Source organism: Gossypium hirsutum, chromosome A05, assembly GCF_007990345.1.
Source record: "Gossypium hirsutum isolate 1008001.06 chromosome A05, Gossypium_hirsutum_v2.1, whole genome shotgun sequence".
Lineage (NCBI taxonomy): Eukaryota > Viridiplantae > Streptophyta > Magnoliopsida > Malvales > Malvaceae > Gossypium > Gossypium hirsutum.
In genome coordinates, this window is record NC_053428.1 from 6178272 (window position 1) to 6194745 (window position 16474).

Sequence of the window (16474 nt, forward strand, 5' to 3'; positions counted from 1 at the left end):
TTGGTTGAATTAAAAATAATATTTATAAAAATAATTCAAAAAATTTAACAAAATTTAGAAAAACTAATACTTAGTCCCAATTTTCTGAAGAAAAACTAAAAAAATTCTTTAAAAGATTATAAGAAAAATAAAAAATATCCAAATTAAAAAAAAGGTTTTATAGAATCTATTTGAATAAAGATTTTTTAAATTTTGGTTCAATTTAAAATACTATCAATTATAATTGCATTGGACATGTGATTAATTTATAAAAATTTAACGAGTTAAAAAATAATTATAAAAGAAGAATAACGATGCTAACAATATTTAGTATAAAAATAAAAAATGTATAATACCGGTATAATTTAAATTTGTAAACGAGAAGTATAAAATATTTATTAATTTTGTATTTTTTAAATTTTATTTTTGTAATTTTTTTGAATATTATACAATATTGATAATTCTTTACTTTTAAAATTATATGAATTCATGATTGAGAAAAAAAATATTTCATAAACCCTATGTGATGGTTTAACGGTTAAAAGTGAACACCACAACAAGTGTGATCTGAGTTTAAGTTGCGCAAGTTGCGTTTGTTGTAAAAAAAAAATCACAGATATATTTTTATTTTATTCTTTTAACGCTTTTAAAACTAAATAGCTAACATCATGTATGATTTGTGGGATGTGTCTCATATTTATGAGATGATGTTGTGACAAAGATTACGATGTCGTGACAAATGACGTAGTGACTTGACAATATGTTCTCAAATTCATTCAAGTTTTTTCTATTAGTTAAATTTTGTTATTTATTCTCTAATTTGATTCTGATTATTTTAGAAATACTATAGTCATATTAGGACTTTAATTTTAGCATGTTTAAAAGCGACAAGATGTAGTCATAAATGAGTTTTTGTGAGAGCTTTCGTAGATAAAATTTTATATCCATTTTTTGAGAACTCTATGAGAATTAGTGTTTTATTTTTGGGTATGGGTTTGTACGTTTAATACATTTAAGTTTATTTTCTTTATACTATAATATTATTTGTTTACTCATTAATGAAAAACCAAAGCCTCCTTTGATTATAATTTTTTATTTTATTCGAAGAATTTTTCACATAAAATATTTATATTCGTTCTTTACTATATTTATAATCTCATTATTTATACGAGTTCATCCTCCACATATTAACTATATTGTTTAATTAATTTTCTTATTTGGATATTTTCTAACAGAACATAAATTAAATTTCTATTTTGAGATCGACTATCACTAAATTGTTGTTGTAATTTGTTTCACAGTTTTTCCCCCCAATCAACCCATACGGAAATTGGACGGAATATACCACTCAAAACTGTTATAGTATAACCAATCTTTTAATGGTACAACATTTATATATATTTTTTTAAAAAGAACAGAAAGAAAGTTGGGTGTAAATATAAAAAGAATTCGTACATAAATTTATATTTTCATCCAAGACTAAATTTGTAAAAATCAGCGTTGGAAAATATCACCTCTTCTGATTGGAAAATCTCACTTATCTTTAAGAATAAAATGCTTCCATATTTTTTGGGTCAGTAAAATGCTTCCAATCTAAAGTTGTAGACATAACCAAAATAAACGCAAGGACACTTTCTAAATGCTGATTGGATTAGGTTGATACGGGCTATAGGTTGATATGGGCCAGGGGTTAAATGTGGAACCTCCATCAAAATGGTGAAATGGGCCCTGGGAAACCTACTTCTGTTGGTGTTTCCTATGTTTTGCTATGGGCAAAATGCCAAAATGCTAACACCAAGTCACCAACCCATTGAATCTCAATCAAACTGCGGCGCTCCATTTTCCACTTCAAAAAGATTTCCGTCACAGAAAAGAAACGAAAAGTCAAAATAGATTTTATGATCGATCACTTCGATTGCTTTTGAAACTAAACTTGTCTTGCAAATTGTAATTAAAGAAATAGAGGAACTCTTTTCTATTATCAAAACTTTACATGTACAAGCGAAGATGGAAAGAGATAGGTATAGAGAAGAGGGGAGATCGGGCAGGATGATAACAAGCAAAACTTGAAATCAATGAACAACCAAGCGCCTGGCGCAAAAGCTGCAGTAGTACCTCCTCCTGGTCTTAAAATACAAAGGCAAAAAGCAGAACCTCCACTGGCTTTCAACATCCATGGCTTGCACCATCCCACCGCAGTAGGGACAGGCTCCTGGTGCCGGCTGCCTCGATATCACCCTTTCATCCTCATCACATACGAATACCAAGCACATCTTTGATTCTCTCTTTCTTTTCTAATTTATTGTTTTGAATTTGCTTGCTCTAATAAGATGAAGAAGAGTTCTTGTGAATAGTCTCTCTTTAAAATCAGCCAGAAAGAAGATTGTTTGTCAAAAGCCTTTTGCTACGATATTTATAGACGGCAATTCGGTAATTGCATAGTTTGGATCTGGAAAAGTATAGGTTAGTCTGGAAGGGAAGAAGAATAGCTAGAGTAAGAAGAATTGTGCTTAAAGCGTGTGAGCCTCAGCCTGACCCTCGAAGCTTCCAATAACAGTCTTATCTCTTAAGAATAGAGAACTTTAGTGCGTGATAATGTCATCAAATATCAACTAAACGCGTTAAATTCTAATATCAAAATGCCGCTTTTATTGTTTCTTTCCCCTCTTGCTCGCGTAATTTGACCCGGCAGCAATGGCTATGCTACTTTTACAATCACAACCTGAATTAAAACCTGAAGAAATAGCACCAGGCCGAGGCTATAGCTATGTAAAGTGCACTTGCAAAGAATCAACCCAAGACCAATCAGCACTCCGACTAATGGCCCGTGCGCACCATTTCTGGAGCCCAGTTAAATTAATGGACCTGGCACCATTCTTTTAACCAGTTTTTTATGGTTTTGCTGTCGGTGATGAACCTAGGTAGTTTGGGAAACAACGGTGCTGGCCGCGGGGTTTATTAAACGATTCATTGTAAAATAAGCACATTCCACTCCCACTACGATAACTTAAATACCAACTTAAGTTTGTTTTTGGTAAAAAAAAGGATAATCTTTTATGTACCATAAATCAAACATGAATGATGTCTTTATTAAAAAAAAACAGTGGAAATGTTGAGGTCGCTGCTGGGGAGTGTTGAGGAATTATAATGGTTAATGGCTTCTTGGTTTTAACACGAGGTTGGGATTTTGTTTTGTTTTCAATGCTGAACTATGGAGTATTTTAGATGACTTAACTATTTTTCATAATAGGCGTTGAGTCAAAGTATCGATTCGGACAGATAGTGTGGAGGTTCTTCAAGCCATTCAGTACTTATCAGACGTATTCAGCAGATTTTGTCAAAAATGACTCAATTAATTCATAATACTAGAGAAGAGAATATAAAAACTTATCGCATCATAAAGTTGACTTTTAACTGAAATGAGAGTCTACAGCTGTTTGCAGAGAATCCGTTAAATATAGTAGCTTAATATTATTATTGTGTTGTTTTTCATTTCTTCGCAGAAAAAAAGGATTAGTATATAATCTTCATGGGTATACCCTTTCATATTGCTGGAGTAGTTATTAGTTACTTTTGATTAAATACAAAGCTATTTTTACTGTCTTCTGCAATTTAAACTTATTTTAAGGTTTCGAATCATAATAGAAAAAGACAAACATGCGTCTTCCTCTGTCATCTGCACTGTTGTGTTAAGACATTGTATTATTTTAATTATCCAGACAACTGAGGGTTGTCTTTTGATCAGTTATTTTAGGTCGAAGAGATGGTTGGTTGTCTTCTGATCATGGGTTGTTTTAAGCAGTCCAGTTCAACATATTATCAACCTTTAAACCGATGCGGTTGCTTTTTCATAATTCACAACTGATTCACATGGTTTCACGTGTCAATCAAAAAGGCCTTTTGCAGCTAAAGTATTTCAGTGACAAAGTCTCTTCAATTTGCCATGTGCTTTGGTATTTGACATTTGCTTACCATGTTCATCTTGTATGACATTCTTTTGCCTGATGATGAAAGATGTTGGTTGAACTTAATCATTAGCTAACAATGATTAGAATTTAGAAGTCTTTATGTTAGTTAAAAGTCAAAACCAATCCTCTATTCCATATTCCAACGCATATTATACACCTCAAATCTATTGCAACTTGCTTTTCCTATCATGTGACTTGATTCCTTAAATACATGTTATGTTATTGTTCACACAAATCTACCATGCAAGTATATATACATATATAACTTATGATCTCCAATCAACTTACTCATCAAATCAAAAGCCTTTCTAACTCAAATCTATAGAGATGAGAACCAAGTTTTCATGTGGTCTACTAGGAGGCTTCCTTCTCCTTTCTTCGCTCGTTTCATTATCTTTATCATACTCAGCCGACGATGTTTCTTCCAGACGGTTGCTTAAAGCAACTTCTAATAGGGGAATTCAACAGTATCTGATACCTCACAACAAGTTAAGAGCAGAGCGTGGGCTCCCTCCTCTCAAATGGAGCAAAAAGCTGGCAAATTATGCTTCCTGGTGGGCACATAAGAGACAAGGAGATTGTCGCCTGATTCATTCGAATAGCAATTACGGGGAGAACCTCTTCTGGGGCAGCGGCAAGGATTGGAAACCGAGGGATGCAGTGACAGCTTGGGCAGCAGAGAAAAGGAACTACAACCGTAAAACTAATAGTTGCAGAAAAAATAAAGAGTGCCTGCATTATACTCAAATAATATGGAGAAACAGCTTGAAGGTTGGTTGTGCCAAAGTCGTGTGCAGAACCGGCGATACATTAATCTCGTGTAACTATGATCCCCATGGGAATGTGATGGGGCAGAAGCCTTTCTAAGCTGAAATGGTTTTGGCTGGAACTCAGGCAAGCACGAAAACATAGATAAAATTATCGTGCTCGACTGCCACCGCAACACAAACTTGTGGATGTGCGCTAGCCGTATAGACTATAAATTGAGACCTAATCGTTCTTGTCATTCATTGTTAATAATATATTACATATGCTGTAAGTTACTCGTTCAAGTTTTTTTTTTTTTTTTGGCTCTGTCAATAATTTATCTTCATTGATATTAGAAAACCAGGGGAAGAACAATATAATCTCAGCAAGTAACAATTCCATTAGAAGTCCATACTTTTTACTTAACCCAATATATCCAGAGAATCCCAAAACCTTGTAACATAGATTATAAACACCTCGTCATAAGAAACTAGCAAGATCCAACATCAAGCAAAGCTTTCAAACACCATCTTCGACAAAAGAAAAACCCATCACACAGATACATTTCAAATACCAAAATCAACTTAAAGCTTTCAAAGAAAAGATTTACGCTAAATGCCTGGCAACTACAAGGATAGAGAAGCCATAGAAGCTTTGCAGCATGCCGGGTCAGTTGCAAACAAAAGTTGGTGACAGGATCAGCAAACTATTTTGCGCACGTGCTGCAATAGATCTTCCTCTTCTTCCAGAAAAAGACGGGCAAAAAGCAAAACTTCCAATGAGTTTTTATATTCATAGCCTGGAGCATCCCTCCACAGTAGGGACAGGCCCCTGGTTGAGGTTGCCTATATCTGATCCTCACATCTTTTTCCCACACAAACACCCAACACATCCTCTGCATCGTCTGCTTACGAGAGGATATTTTTTTGACATTGTTAGACATCTTCTTCTTTTCTTCACTGCCGTGAATTGAACGATGGTGTTGTTTAGATCTTGATGGTCTCAGCTGGTTTGTCTATTAAATCCTATCATATATTATTGGTTTAGGACCCGGAAGGCTATAATGGAGGGCAACTTTTTAGAGACGAGATGGCATTGCCGCTTTGGAGCTTTCTGTAAAGTTAGTCTCAGTGTCTGTATATTGAACAGGGAGATATTGATTGGCAAATAACCACATAGCTGGATGCTTTTTTCTAGGTAACTTGCCTTTTTCAGTTCAATTATATTTCAATTATTTGGTCAAAGACAGAACTGTAGGTAATGAGTAGGTCATGAAATTGCAGGGAAGGGAAGATGCTCTAATTGGTACTTAAAATGGAAGTGGCTCTTTTTCAAAATTAACTAAAAAAATATTTAATTACGAAAATGACTCAAGACCAAAATCTTACAAGAAAGAACCGTTTGTTGTGCTGTTCACCGGTGCCATCATTTCCAGTGGGGGCACTCTAAATCTTCTTTTTTTGGTGGCACAATTGTTTCTGTCGACACGAATATCTATTTTTTTCTTTCGCCAGACTGTCTGGCGACATAATATTAAACTCAAATCGATATCGATACGAAACAGAAAGTCTGGATACTTAGGTTTACTTTTGATAATTTTTTAGCTTTAGTAATGGTGAAAAAACCCTTAAAATTCAAAAACAAAATTCTGGAAAAACAAAGTTTCTCTCAAATTTTCATTTAAAAAATCCTGTTCCCAAATTTCCATCTTCTTCGATTTTCATCACCATTACCGTATCAGCTTCATGTCTCTCTTAACTCACCATCATCATCATCATCTCAAAAGATAACCATCATCCACGCCAAAATAATTTCATCTCAAAACTCAGATTTAGTTTCTTCTTCTCTTTATTTATTGCTATATATATATTTGCTATTTTTGGGCTATGGTTTCCTAGTTCGGTGGGGTTTTATTGGTTATGGGTATAGATAATTGATAGTGGTGTTGGGTTATTGATGATGGAGATTGAGGTGCAGAAGATGGTGGAATTGGGGTTCAGGGAGGGAGGTGGTGGAAGCTTTGATGAGGAGGGTTAAAGGGCACTGAAGAAGATGGGTTTTTTAAAAACTGAAAAATTTGTTCTTTTTGTTTTACATTTTCTTAAATTTGAGGTTTTATTTTTTTAGTAAAAAACAAAATATTATTGGATCAAGTATCGATATCTTATAGAAGGTATATCAATATATTGATCTTGGCAGCACAAAGAAAAATACATACTGGTGCCTAGTGTCGTTAGAGATAATGGCAGCACAAAAAATTAACTCTTTTGGAGTGTCATAATGAGATTGGTGACACCGGCGAAAATTGTAAAACAGGTTATTTTCTTAAAAAAAATTGATCTCAGCTTTTGAGTCAGTTTTTGAAAAGAATCCGAAGGAAGCAGTGAAATGGAGCACTCCGTTTTGCTTTGTTTGAATCGTAGTACCATCTTAGCTGGGCGCACCCTGCAGCATTTATTTTGCGATGCTTGTCTGTCAGACAGAGATGTCATCCAATAAAGGCCAGTATTGATAATTTCTGAAGGATCTCCTGCCAAATTGAACTCGAAGATCCTGCAATCAAATGGCAGACTAGTTTCAAAAGCTTGGTTGTTGGAATTCAACAATCAATTAACAACAAAAGCAGAACTTGAATAGAGAAAAACTGAAATTTCCCAAAAGCTCAAATTCAATCGAAGAATATATCAAACCAGGCTGTTTTGCATACCTCTTGGTTTTGATTCTCGACGTTCCAAAACCATAGCTTTCTCCTCTTAAATACTACAGAAGGCTTGATTATAGTAAATCAAAATCGATCATATATTTAGCCTTGAACAATTTTGTTCATAGTTCATAAAGGGAAGGGTCGGAACCTTCTTCTCTCGAATTGTGAAAAAAGATAATAAATAATTCACTAAAATAAATATATAACAAATACAAAATCCCAAACACTTGGATCTGTCACTGCATAAAATAAAAGGATTTGTAAACCAGCTCTTATATTCCTCCGGGAACATGAACAATTTACACGTAAAAAAGAGCACATGTAAAAAGTGTAAAACTCCACTGCCTTACAGTTATAGGTAGCATTTTGTATGAAAGAGGGATTTCTAGGCATAAAGCACTTGGCAACTCAAAGGGGAGAAGTCGTGGAAAGCCATTGGGGCAGCGACCACCTCCCACTTCGCTATGAACTCCCCGTTTTGTCCCTCGATTGGTGTCCCTATTGCCACATTTAGCCCACTTGACACCACGTAGATTCTCCCTTCCACTCCACTCACAGCGAATGGCCTCTGCATTGCCTCACGTGGAAATTTATCACCACCTACGTACTGCCACGCGTCACGATCAGGAACATATACCTTCATCGGGCAATCACCGTATTCTGAAATGACAAACAGCCTGTCGCCCACAACCACACTCACCCCGGTCCAACCTTCTTTCATCCCGTCCTTCATTTCCTGCCACGTGTCATTCTCCAGGTCGTAAACACTTCCTCTTGGCGAAAACAGGAAAGGCCACGTCCACCCCTCTGTCACGTACAACTTGCTCCCCACCACAGCCGAATCATACCTGGCCAATCCCACGCGCATTTTAGCAACGTGTTCCCACGTGTCCTTCCGTGGATCATAGCACTCTACAGAGGTGATGGAATCATTATACTCGGCCCCACTTCCACCGACGGCAATGATCTTGCCATTAACATTCCCCGCAGCGAAGAACGACCGTGGGGTCACCATGGGAGACGCTATGGACCATTGATTTGTGGATGTAGTGTAGACGACCGTTGTGTTGATGGAAGTTTGTGTGTCTGAACGCATACCACCTAAAACGTAGAGCTGGCCTTGACGTGGAATCGAAGTACAAGCAAACCCTGGTGGGAACACAGACTTGGGACAAGGCATGGGAGGTAATATAAACCAACGGCCTGATCGCGGGTCAAAAGCTTGCCATTGTATCCTGGCCGTTGAGTTATGAAAAGCGAAAACGAACAGATAAGGCAGAGAAAGCGATAAGGATCTCCGGGAGAGAAGGAAGCCAGGGTCGATTATGGTCCTGTTCCATGAGCAACATACTGAACGTGCCAACGATTGGTATGGATATGGCAGATGAAGAAGACAAAGCTCTGCGATCTCGTCGGGTAGCCCTGGAATCAACGGCTCCGATTTCTTGTGATATTCTTGATCACGGTCGTTTTCTTGCTTGCCCGAGGAAGACTTGGAAACAGCCATAAAATCTTTGAACCTCTGGGCGTAGACTAGAGCTAATAAGCAGAAGAGAAGTCGAGGAATTTCGTTAGACCATGGTCACTCCATATCTATATATATACACAAGCACATAGAGATAGATAGAGAGAGAGAAATAATTTTTACATAAAAAGGAAGCGTAATTAGGGGGAAAGTGTTGACTGTACGTAGCTAATTTTACAGAGCGAACTTGTCAAGCTGTTTGGAGTTGAACTATTTTGTTGGTTCCCTCTTTACCATATTTGTGGAAGAAAAAGAAAATAAAGGGGAGATTTTGATTCGTTTTGGTTGGTTTGTGCGTCTGTTGAGTGGTTGGCTTCTGGAAACCGGAATATTAGGAGAAGCGTAGCCAAAATCCAGCAAATCCGAAAACCAAAAGACCCGTTGGATTAAACAAAAAAAAAAGAATTACTAAACTTTAAATTTTTCACACGAATGACGTAACCTACACTAGGAGACGAACATATGCCGCCGGCCGGTAACCGGAGCTTTGACAAAATTCAATTATTGCCTAATATAATAAAGATAGAGATGTAGGAGCTGAAATTTAAAACTTTGAACCAAGAGGAAAAAAGAAAGAAGTTGGATATTTCTCTACAGTGTGTGTATGTGGTAGTCTGTCGATGGGTAGGAAGGTGCCGTTTTAATTTGGGTGTTAAATAAATAGAGGCCACGTGTCATCCAATCCCTTGGAAACAGCTATCAACAATAATAACACCCTTCAATCACTACGTAGAAGTAGAGTTGAAGAATATCGGTTGGTATACTTCGGGATTTGTCTAAACCAAATCATATTAACGTAATAGGTACATAATTGCCGTGGGTTTAAGCTAATTTATATTAGCCAAAATGAAAAATGATTTAATTAATCAAATCAAGTCACTTCCTACACTAAATTTGGTGGTGTTGGGTGAGATTGGGTGATTGATTAAACAAGTAGGCTTAATTATAACATTAAATAATCTCTTCAGTGAATCTGTGTCTACATAATACAATTTCAACTTTAGCTGCTTTTTCATTTGGAATTCGCCTGCACAGCTATGCTACGGCTACTTTTTTCCTCAAGCATAAATGGAATAAAACTGAAAAAGCATGAAATGAAAGCATTATATTGTAATTAACAATTTTTTTTAAACTTTAAGCAGTATATAGCGTAATTAACAATATTAACTTAAAATAAATCAACAAAAAACGTCGAGTCTGCAAAAGTGGGTTCATCATTAAACTGATCTTTTTATTATTTTCAATGAAATTAATTCACTTTTCTTGCTTTTTAGATGGAATTATAAATATAATATTGATTGATTAGACCTAAATTTGTTTTATTTCTTCAAATACCAAAAAAGGCGAAACAGTAAAAAGATCAATGGGCGGCTTATATTTTGGTACGTATTTAAACATATCTAACTATTCTGATGTTGTGGCAATTTATATTCACGTGATGTTATTAATTGCGTAAAAGTAAATATGCTCGAGTAATATATTACTAAAAATAAAATATTATTATGTTTTATAGTATTTTTTATGGTATTAATTTGAAATATAAAATAAAAATAATTGTAAGAGAAATCAAGTTATTAATTTATTCGGAGTTTTATTTTGCACTGTGATAAAAGTTTTTTCAATACTTTTATATGGGTATTAGATAACCTTCACACTCATTCATCTAATATCACTATCACCTAACATCAATGAGTACTTACCGCAAATAAAGTATCCATTTGCTATGTGTTGATCACCATATTTTTCTGGTGATTATCTCATACCAAACACCAATATATATAATTATTTTAGATATAATAACTAACTAAAATGTTGACGATATAGCCATAAAATTATTATATATATTAATATAAAGATCAATGTTGTCATTCATTATTAATTGGTATAAGTATTATTGTCGATACAGAAAAATGTGAATTTGAGTGCACCGAACTTCATTATCTTCTTATTTATGAGATGAGGAAGATTATGTCTAATTCTAAACATAGTGTCAAAAATACAAATATGACTAGAACATATAATAAAATTATTAAAAAAATAATATTATCATTTCTTTTTCTCAAATTTGTAAATAAAATAAAATGTTGGGGAAAGTCGAAACCAGCCCACTTGTTGGAAAATTGAAAAAAGAATTATATAGTAGATAGAATTCAGTATATTCATTCATGTTTCTTTTTGGAAAGAAATATTGTAATAAACTAATAATTAAAAAGATAGGTAGTCCAAAAAATGGAGAATTAATTAATATTTTAAGTAAAAAGACATGTTACCGAAAAAAAAAAGTGTAACAAGGCATAAATTATTTGATTTTTTATTAATTTTTAAATAGATTGATATCTGTTAGCTTACTAAATAATTGAAAATTTTATAATACTGCTATAAATTGATAAGTAGAAAAATTATACATTTCTTGCAGTTGTCGGAATGTTGGAAATAGGTGTATTTTGGAACGTGGGCCAGAAAATGGGCACCAGAAAAGAGGGTGAGTTGGCCCAAGCAGATGTATACAACTATCTCAAACACCAATGAATTTGTTACGAACTCCTGCACTTAGGCACTCACATTATCCATTTGCAGGTCGGACCATTTAGATTTAGATGAATCCAAGTGCTGGTACCAGTCCCTTGTACTTGTAGATAGATATCTCTCTTTTTCTGGCTCGGCTTGTTTGCGAATCATTTGCGATTGCATGGCTGCCTCTGGCTGATGGATTGCCGTGCCAAACAATGCCTCACCTCCACGCTATCTTCCCCTTACCATCTAATTCTAAACCCTTTCAACATTCTAATATTTTATCGTCTTCTTCATCATCTTTTTCTTCTTCCGGGCCAATTCGACGTCGTTTGCCAAGGACTTTCTCTCCCTCAAAACATCCTAATCTCAAACGTCTCACCTCTCGCATCGTCCAACTCACTCGCCGCAGGCAGCTGCATCAGGTCAGCTGTTTTTTTTTGGCTCCCTTCTGTTAAATGTACTGTTGCGTCGGAACTCATTATTGTTAAACTCTGGTGGATTGCAGATTTTGGAGGAAATAGAGAATGCGAAGAGAGAATACGGGAAATTGAACACTATCGTGATGAACGCGGTGATGGAGGCTTGCGTTCATTGTGGAGATGTTGATTTGGCTCTCAACATTTTTCACCAAATGACTGAACCCCACAGTTGCGGCGTTGATACTGTTACCTATGCTACACTACTGAGGGTACTTTTTTTTTTGGCGGGGGGGGGGAGGGGGATGATAAACCAAACAATTCTGACTCATTTTATTTATTTTGTCACTGAAAATTTTGGTAGCGGTTAATATATTAGATTTTGAATCTTAGCTGTTAACTTTGTGTAAAGGGGTTAGGTCGAGCTCGAAGAATTGATGACGCATTCCAATTACTCGAGTCAGTGGAAAAGGGCACTGCTGCAGGCAAGCCAAAATTGTCAACACAGCTTATCTACGGTCTTTTGGATGCTTTAATTGAAGCAGGTCAGTGTTACAAGTCCCCTGAAGCCTTTTCTCATTCTGTGGGGGGGGGGTTCTTTTCTTTAATCTATAGAAATCTTGGGATGAATTTGAAATCAATCTTGCGGGTAGTATTATAATAAAATAATTTTATCATCAGAAGTGTGTCTATTTGTTTGTGAATGACGAAAGCGCTGGACTACCAGATAAATTCGTCATTGGGTCTTAGCATGATTTCTGAAAGCATTTTATACAGCAGGATTACTTATGACTATTCATGTTAGCACTTGCATGGGAGTGGATGGGCTTAATTATTCGGGCTTAAACATTCAATCAAAGGAGGATGTTTATATAGTTGAGTATTATAGTGCTGAATATATGTTTCAACATTTTTTTCTTTTGAGAACTCAACATGTTACTCTTATGCTTGTTAGTTAAAAAATATATTATTGTAAGCAACAACTTCGGCATTACTGATAATGTTATACATAATCTGCTTTAGTGCAGGAGACCTTCGCCGTGCTAATGGTCTTCTTGCACGCTTTGGCTTTCTTCTTCGTGAAGGAGGGAGTTCTTCAATATTGACTTACAATTTGCTAATGAAGGTTCTTAATTCTTTACCTGGCCTATAGATCTGCAAAGAGATGAATTTAAGAGATTGATTCCTCCCCACCCTCCTCTCAAAGTTTACTCATGGTCCTTTGCTTGTTAGTTAAGATATCTATTCTTGAAGATTAATTTATGTTTGCCATCCTTTTCTCTCCTCTAAACTCTCTCAGGGATGCATAAACACAGGGTGTCCACAGGCAGCTATTAACCTGCATGAAGAAATACAACTACTTGGCCTGGAGCCTGATAGGCTGACATACAATACTCTCATCTTTGCATGTGTCAAGGCAGAAAATTTAGAAGCTGCAATGCTTTTTTTTAAGGAAATGAATGTCAGACACTTATTTGATGATTGAGATTTGGTCCATTATTGTTTTATTTTTTTGTCTTACTTCCGAATGCTTGTTATTATCATTCATATGTGTAGGATCCACTCACGAATTGTGTAAGCCATACTTATGGCCAGTGATTAAACTTGTATCTGATAGTAATGAATAGAAAAGTAATGAAGGGGAGCCTCCCACGTGCAAGTAATAAGAATAATCATGGGAACTTCCTAGTTAACCTAATTTTTTATTCTTGATAATCTTTTCAGGATAAAGCACAGCGGTTATGCTGTTCAGATCTTTACCCAGATGTCATTACTTACACTACACTATTGATGGTGAGTTAGTCTTGTATTAGTCTTGTATTTATTTAGGTATAAGCAATTAAATAAATGAGCACTTTATGTTTCAAAATTTTAAATGTTGAAGGTTTTGTTAAATATGAGAATGTTAATATTGCAAAGTTCCCTATGAGATGGATGGAAAGCAGTTAATAGTCTACATCTTAATCAGTTAACCTTATTGTATTTCTGAGGCCTTCCTCTTTTTTCTTGTGAATCCACTTGAAATAAGTATATTGCACACATATGACCAAAAAGTTAATGAAAGAATTTCCCCCTTTACTTTATATCTGTGTAGGGTTTTGGTCATGCTAAGGATCTCCATTCAGTTCAGAAGATTGTGTTGGAGATGAAATCTTGTCATGATTTGTTTATTGATCGTACTGCATTTACTGCAATGGTTGATGCCATGCTAAATTGCGGTTCAATTAAAGGTATGTTGTTGATATTGTTTCTGAATGTGCAATAGGTCATGATTGTATCTAATTATGTCTAGGATCAGACCTAAAATTTTACATCTTATACTGATTACATTTGCATGAAACATGCATTAAGTATCCAGAGTGAATGCAACTCCAATGCAAATTTAAATTTCTGTATCCCGATATTTTGACTATAACTTTTATTAAGGTTGCACTCAGAACCATGTAAACAATGTATGCACTAAATTTCTGATGTTTGAGTAAGCTTCTGCATTAACATGCTGAAGCTCATATAAAACTATTTTGCAGATGAGGCTTACCTGACTAATAACTTGTGAATGTTAATTTATAAACAAAAACCCAGGTGCTCTTTGCATATTTGGAGAAATATTAAAGCAGGCTGGTGCAAATGTGGACTTGAGGCCAAAGCCTCACCTTTATCTCTCCATGATGCGTGCTTTTGCTGATTGGGGGGACTACAATATGGTTAAAAATCTGCATGAGCGTTTGTGGCTAGATTCTGCTGGAACCATCTCGCTGGCTGCTCAACAAGAAGCTGATCATCTTCTTATGGAGTCTGCTTTAAATAATGGACAGGTACTCGGTTCATCTACACATGATAGTAGGCATTGCGATGCATGGCTCAAAAACTTATTAGGAGTAATTATCTCTCATCTGCATGTACCACATGAACTAACACAGTAAAACAATGTCTCTTCTTACAACTTCACTAAACTACTTTCTTAGGTTTTGTTTCTACACTCGAGGCTGTCCCATATAAAGAATAAAGAGAATTCTAAAGCTTGGAAGTATTAAGTTCTAATATTTTCCCCTTTTCTGTCAGATTGATGCAGCTGTGGAAAATCTTACAAAAATTATTAACAGATGGAAGTGTATATCATGGACGAGTCGTGGAGGCATGGTATGGATTTAATTCTTACTTTTGATGATTGCACAGATACACTAAGGACAACAGGAGATACAGCAGCTTAGGCTTATCTGACCCATTGAAGATATAAGATATTTGAAATGGATGACAATATGTTGAAATACCCTAGTTCCCATTTGAACAAAGAATTATGCTCTTCCCATTCTCATGTTTTTTTAGTTTGATGGGGTTAATCTGGATTTCATCTAATGTAATTTGATGTTGGCTTCAAAAGTTCTTATATCTTTGATGACTGATCCTTTACCTTGAAACAATTTTTTCCCTTAAAAGATGTTAGTTATGCTGTTTGTCTAACATGTTCACCTCCAATTTACTTATTCTATGCAGGTGGCTTTGCGTATAGAGGTTCTTCTGGGATTTAACAAATCTATGCTCAGTCCTTACTTACTTCCGCAGGTACATGGTCTCTTCCAGTTCATTTTGAGCTGTAGAAAGAGAAAGTTTCAAGTTCTATTAGGGGTGATTTGCATATATAAGTGTGAGACTATTTTTGGCTAATATAATTGCAACTGGTTTGGTGGAGCTAACTGGATGGTGACTGCAATTGGCAGTTTCAATATGCCAAGTCCTCATAAACTGTATTTCTTTTACATTGAATGACATGATTTCCAATGTCCAGGTGTTGCCAGGTAATCCCATTGAGCGCATCATGTTGCCATTGGAAACAGTTAGGCCGCTCCCTGGCTCTTTGGAGTTGAAGAAAGTCGTAATGCGCTTATATAGAGAGCCAGTTGTGCCTATTATAGATGACTGGGGCATCTGCATTGGGCTGTTACACCGCGAGGATTGTTGTGAGGTACTTCCACGCATGCTGCTATCTAATGAAAACATCATTGGTATTTTTAACCCCATTTGATGACTTTCTTGATTTTGTTCGATTATTCATCTTGCTGCATTGTCATGCATGATTACAAATATATGAAACATATTTCTGTCTAGTACTTATGTTGGGGTGATGACTGATGAACCGTATGAAATTTATGATTGGCTTAATTCATCTGAAACTTCTGTTGATCGTGAGCGATTCAATCCTTCGTGATCCTGTGCAGATGAATGCCCCACTTTCAGCAATGATGAGAAGTCCACCTCCTTGTGTTACAACGACTACTAGTATTGGTCATGTAGTTGATCTAGTTTTGAAAAAGAAGTATAAAATGGTTATTGTTGTAAAACACAGCAACTTGAATGGTACCACGCATGGGTCTAGGGCAGTCGGTGTTTTTACAGCTGAACAATTACATAACGTTGTGGCGCCTGTGCCAGAGGGGTTGAAACAAAAGCACACTGTTCGTAGAAGTTTAACAATGTTTTGATGATGCCTTTTATTATCATTCCACTTTTTTCTGTAAATAAAGTTTTGGCAAATATGAGTAGCTAAGCTGAGATCACCTTAATGCATGTAAAAGTTTTGGCTAATTGAACGGGAATCCTTTTCACCGTGTAATTGGACTGT

At 35.6% G+C, this 16474-nt stretch overlaps 4 protein-coding genes across 5 annotated transcripts; 2 read left to right on the forward strand and 2 right to left on the reverse strand.

Moving 5' to 3' along the window:
- Positions 1 to 1930: 1930 nt before the first annotated feature.
- On the reverse strand, positions 1931 to 2445 carry LOC107937902 (uncharacterized). Its single transcript, XM_016870896.2, has one exon. The coding sequence runs from the start codon at positions 2250 to 2252 to the stop codon at positions 2052 to 2054; it is 201 nt and encodes a 66-aa protein (XP_016726385.1). The 5' UTR covers positions 2253 to 2445; the 3' UTR covers positions 1931 to 2051.
- A 1789-nt stretch (positions 2446 to 4234) lies between these two features.
- On the forward strand, positions 4235 to 4990 carry LOC107937936 (pathogenesis-related protein PRB1-3). The gene has a single exon (XM_016870950.2). It carries the CDS (start codon positions 4275 to 4277, stop codon positions 4812 to 4814), a length of 540 nt encoding a protein of 179 aa, XP_016726439.1. The 5' UTR covers positions 4235 to 4274; the 3' UTR covers positions 4815 to 4990.
- Positions 4991 to 7642: 2652 nt separating this feature from the next.
- Positions 7643 to 9545, reverse strand: LOC107937935 (F-box protein AFR). Its single transcript, XM_016870949.2, has 2 exons — positions 9047 to 9545; positions 7643 to 8937 (listed from the first exon to the last, which is right to left on the reverse strand). Exon 2 carries the CDS (start codon positions 8903 to 8905, stop codon positions 7784 to 7786), a length of 1122 nt encoding a protein of 373 aa, XP_016726438.1. The 5' UTR covers positions 8906 to 8937; positions 9047 to 9545; the 3' UTR covers positions 7643 to 7783.
- A 1911-nt stretch (positions 9546 to 11456) lies between these two features.
- LOC107937942 (pentatricopeptide repeat-containing protein At5g10690) lies at positions 11457 to 16349 on the forward strand. Of its 2 annotated transcripts, XM_041113022.1 has the most exons (12): positions 11457 to 11859; positions 11943 to 12125; positions 12266 to 12398; positions 12882 to 12979; positions 13154 to 13315; positions 13579 to 13647; positions 13949 to 14084; positions 14437 to 14669; positions 14917 to 14994; positions 15349 to 15417; positions 15641 to 15817; positions 16071 to 16349. In XM_041113022.1, exons 1-12 carry the CDS (start codon positions 11650 to 11652, stop codon positions 16332 to 16334), a joined length of 1812 nt encoding a protein of 603 aa, XP_040968956.1. In that variant the 5' UTR covers positions 11457 to 11649; the 3' UTR covers positions 16335 to 16349. The 2 variants fall into 2 exon arrangements, with proteins under 2 accessions (XP_040968956.1, XP_040968957.1); XM_041113023.1 differs by lacking the exon at positions 13154 to 13315 and having other exon boundaries at positions 11458 to 11859.
- Positions 16350 to 16474: the final 125 nt, after the last annotated feature.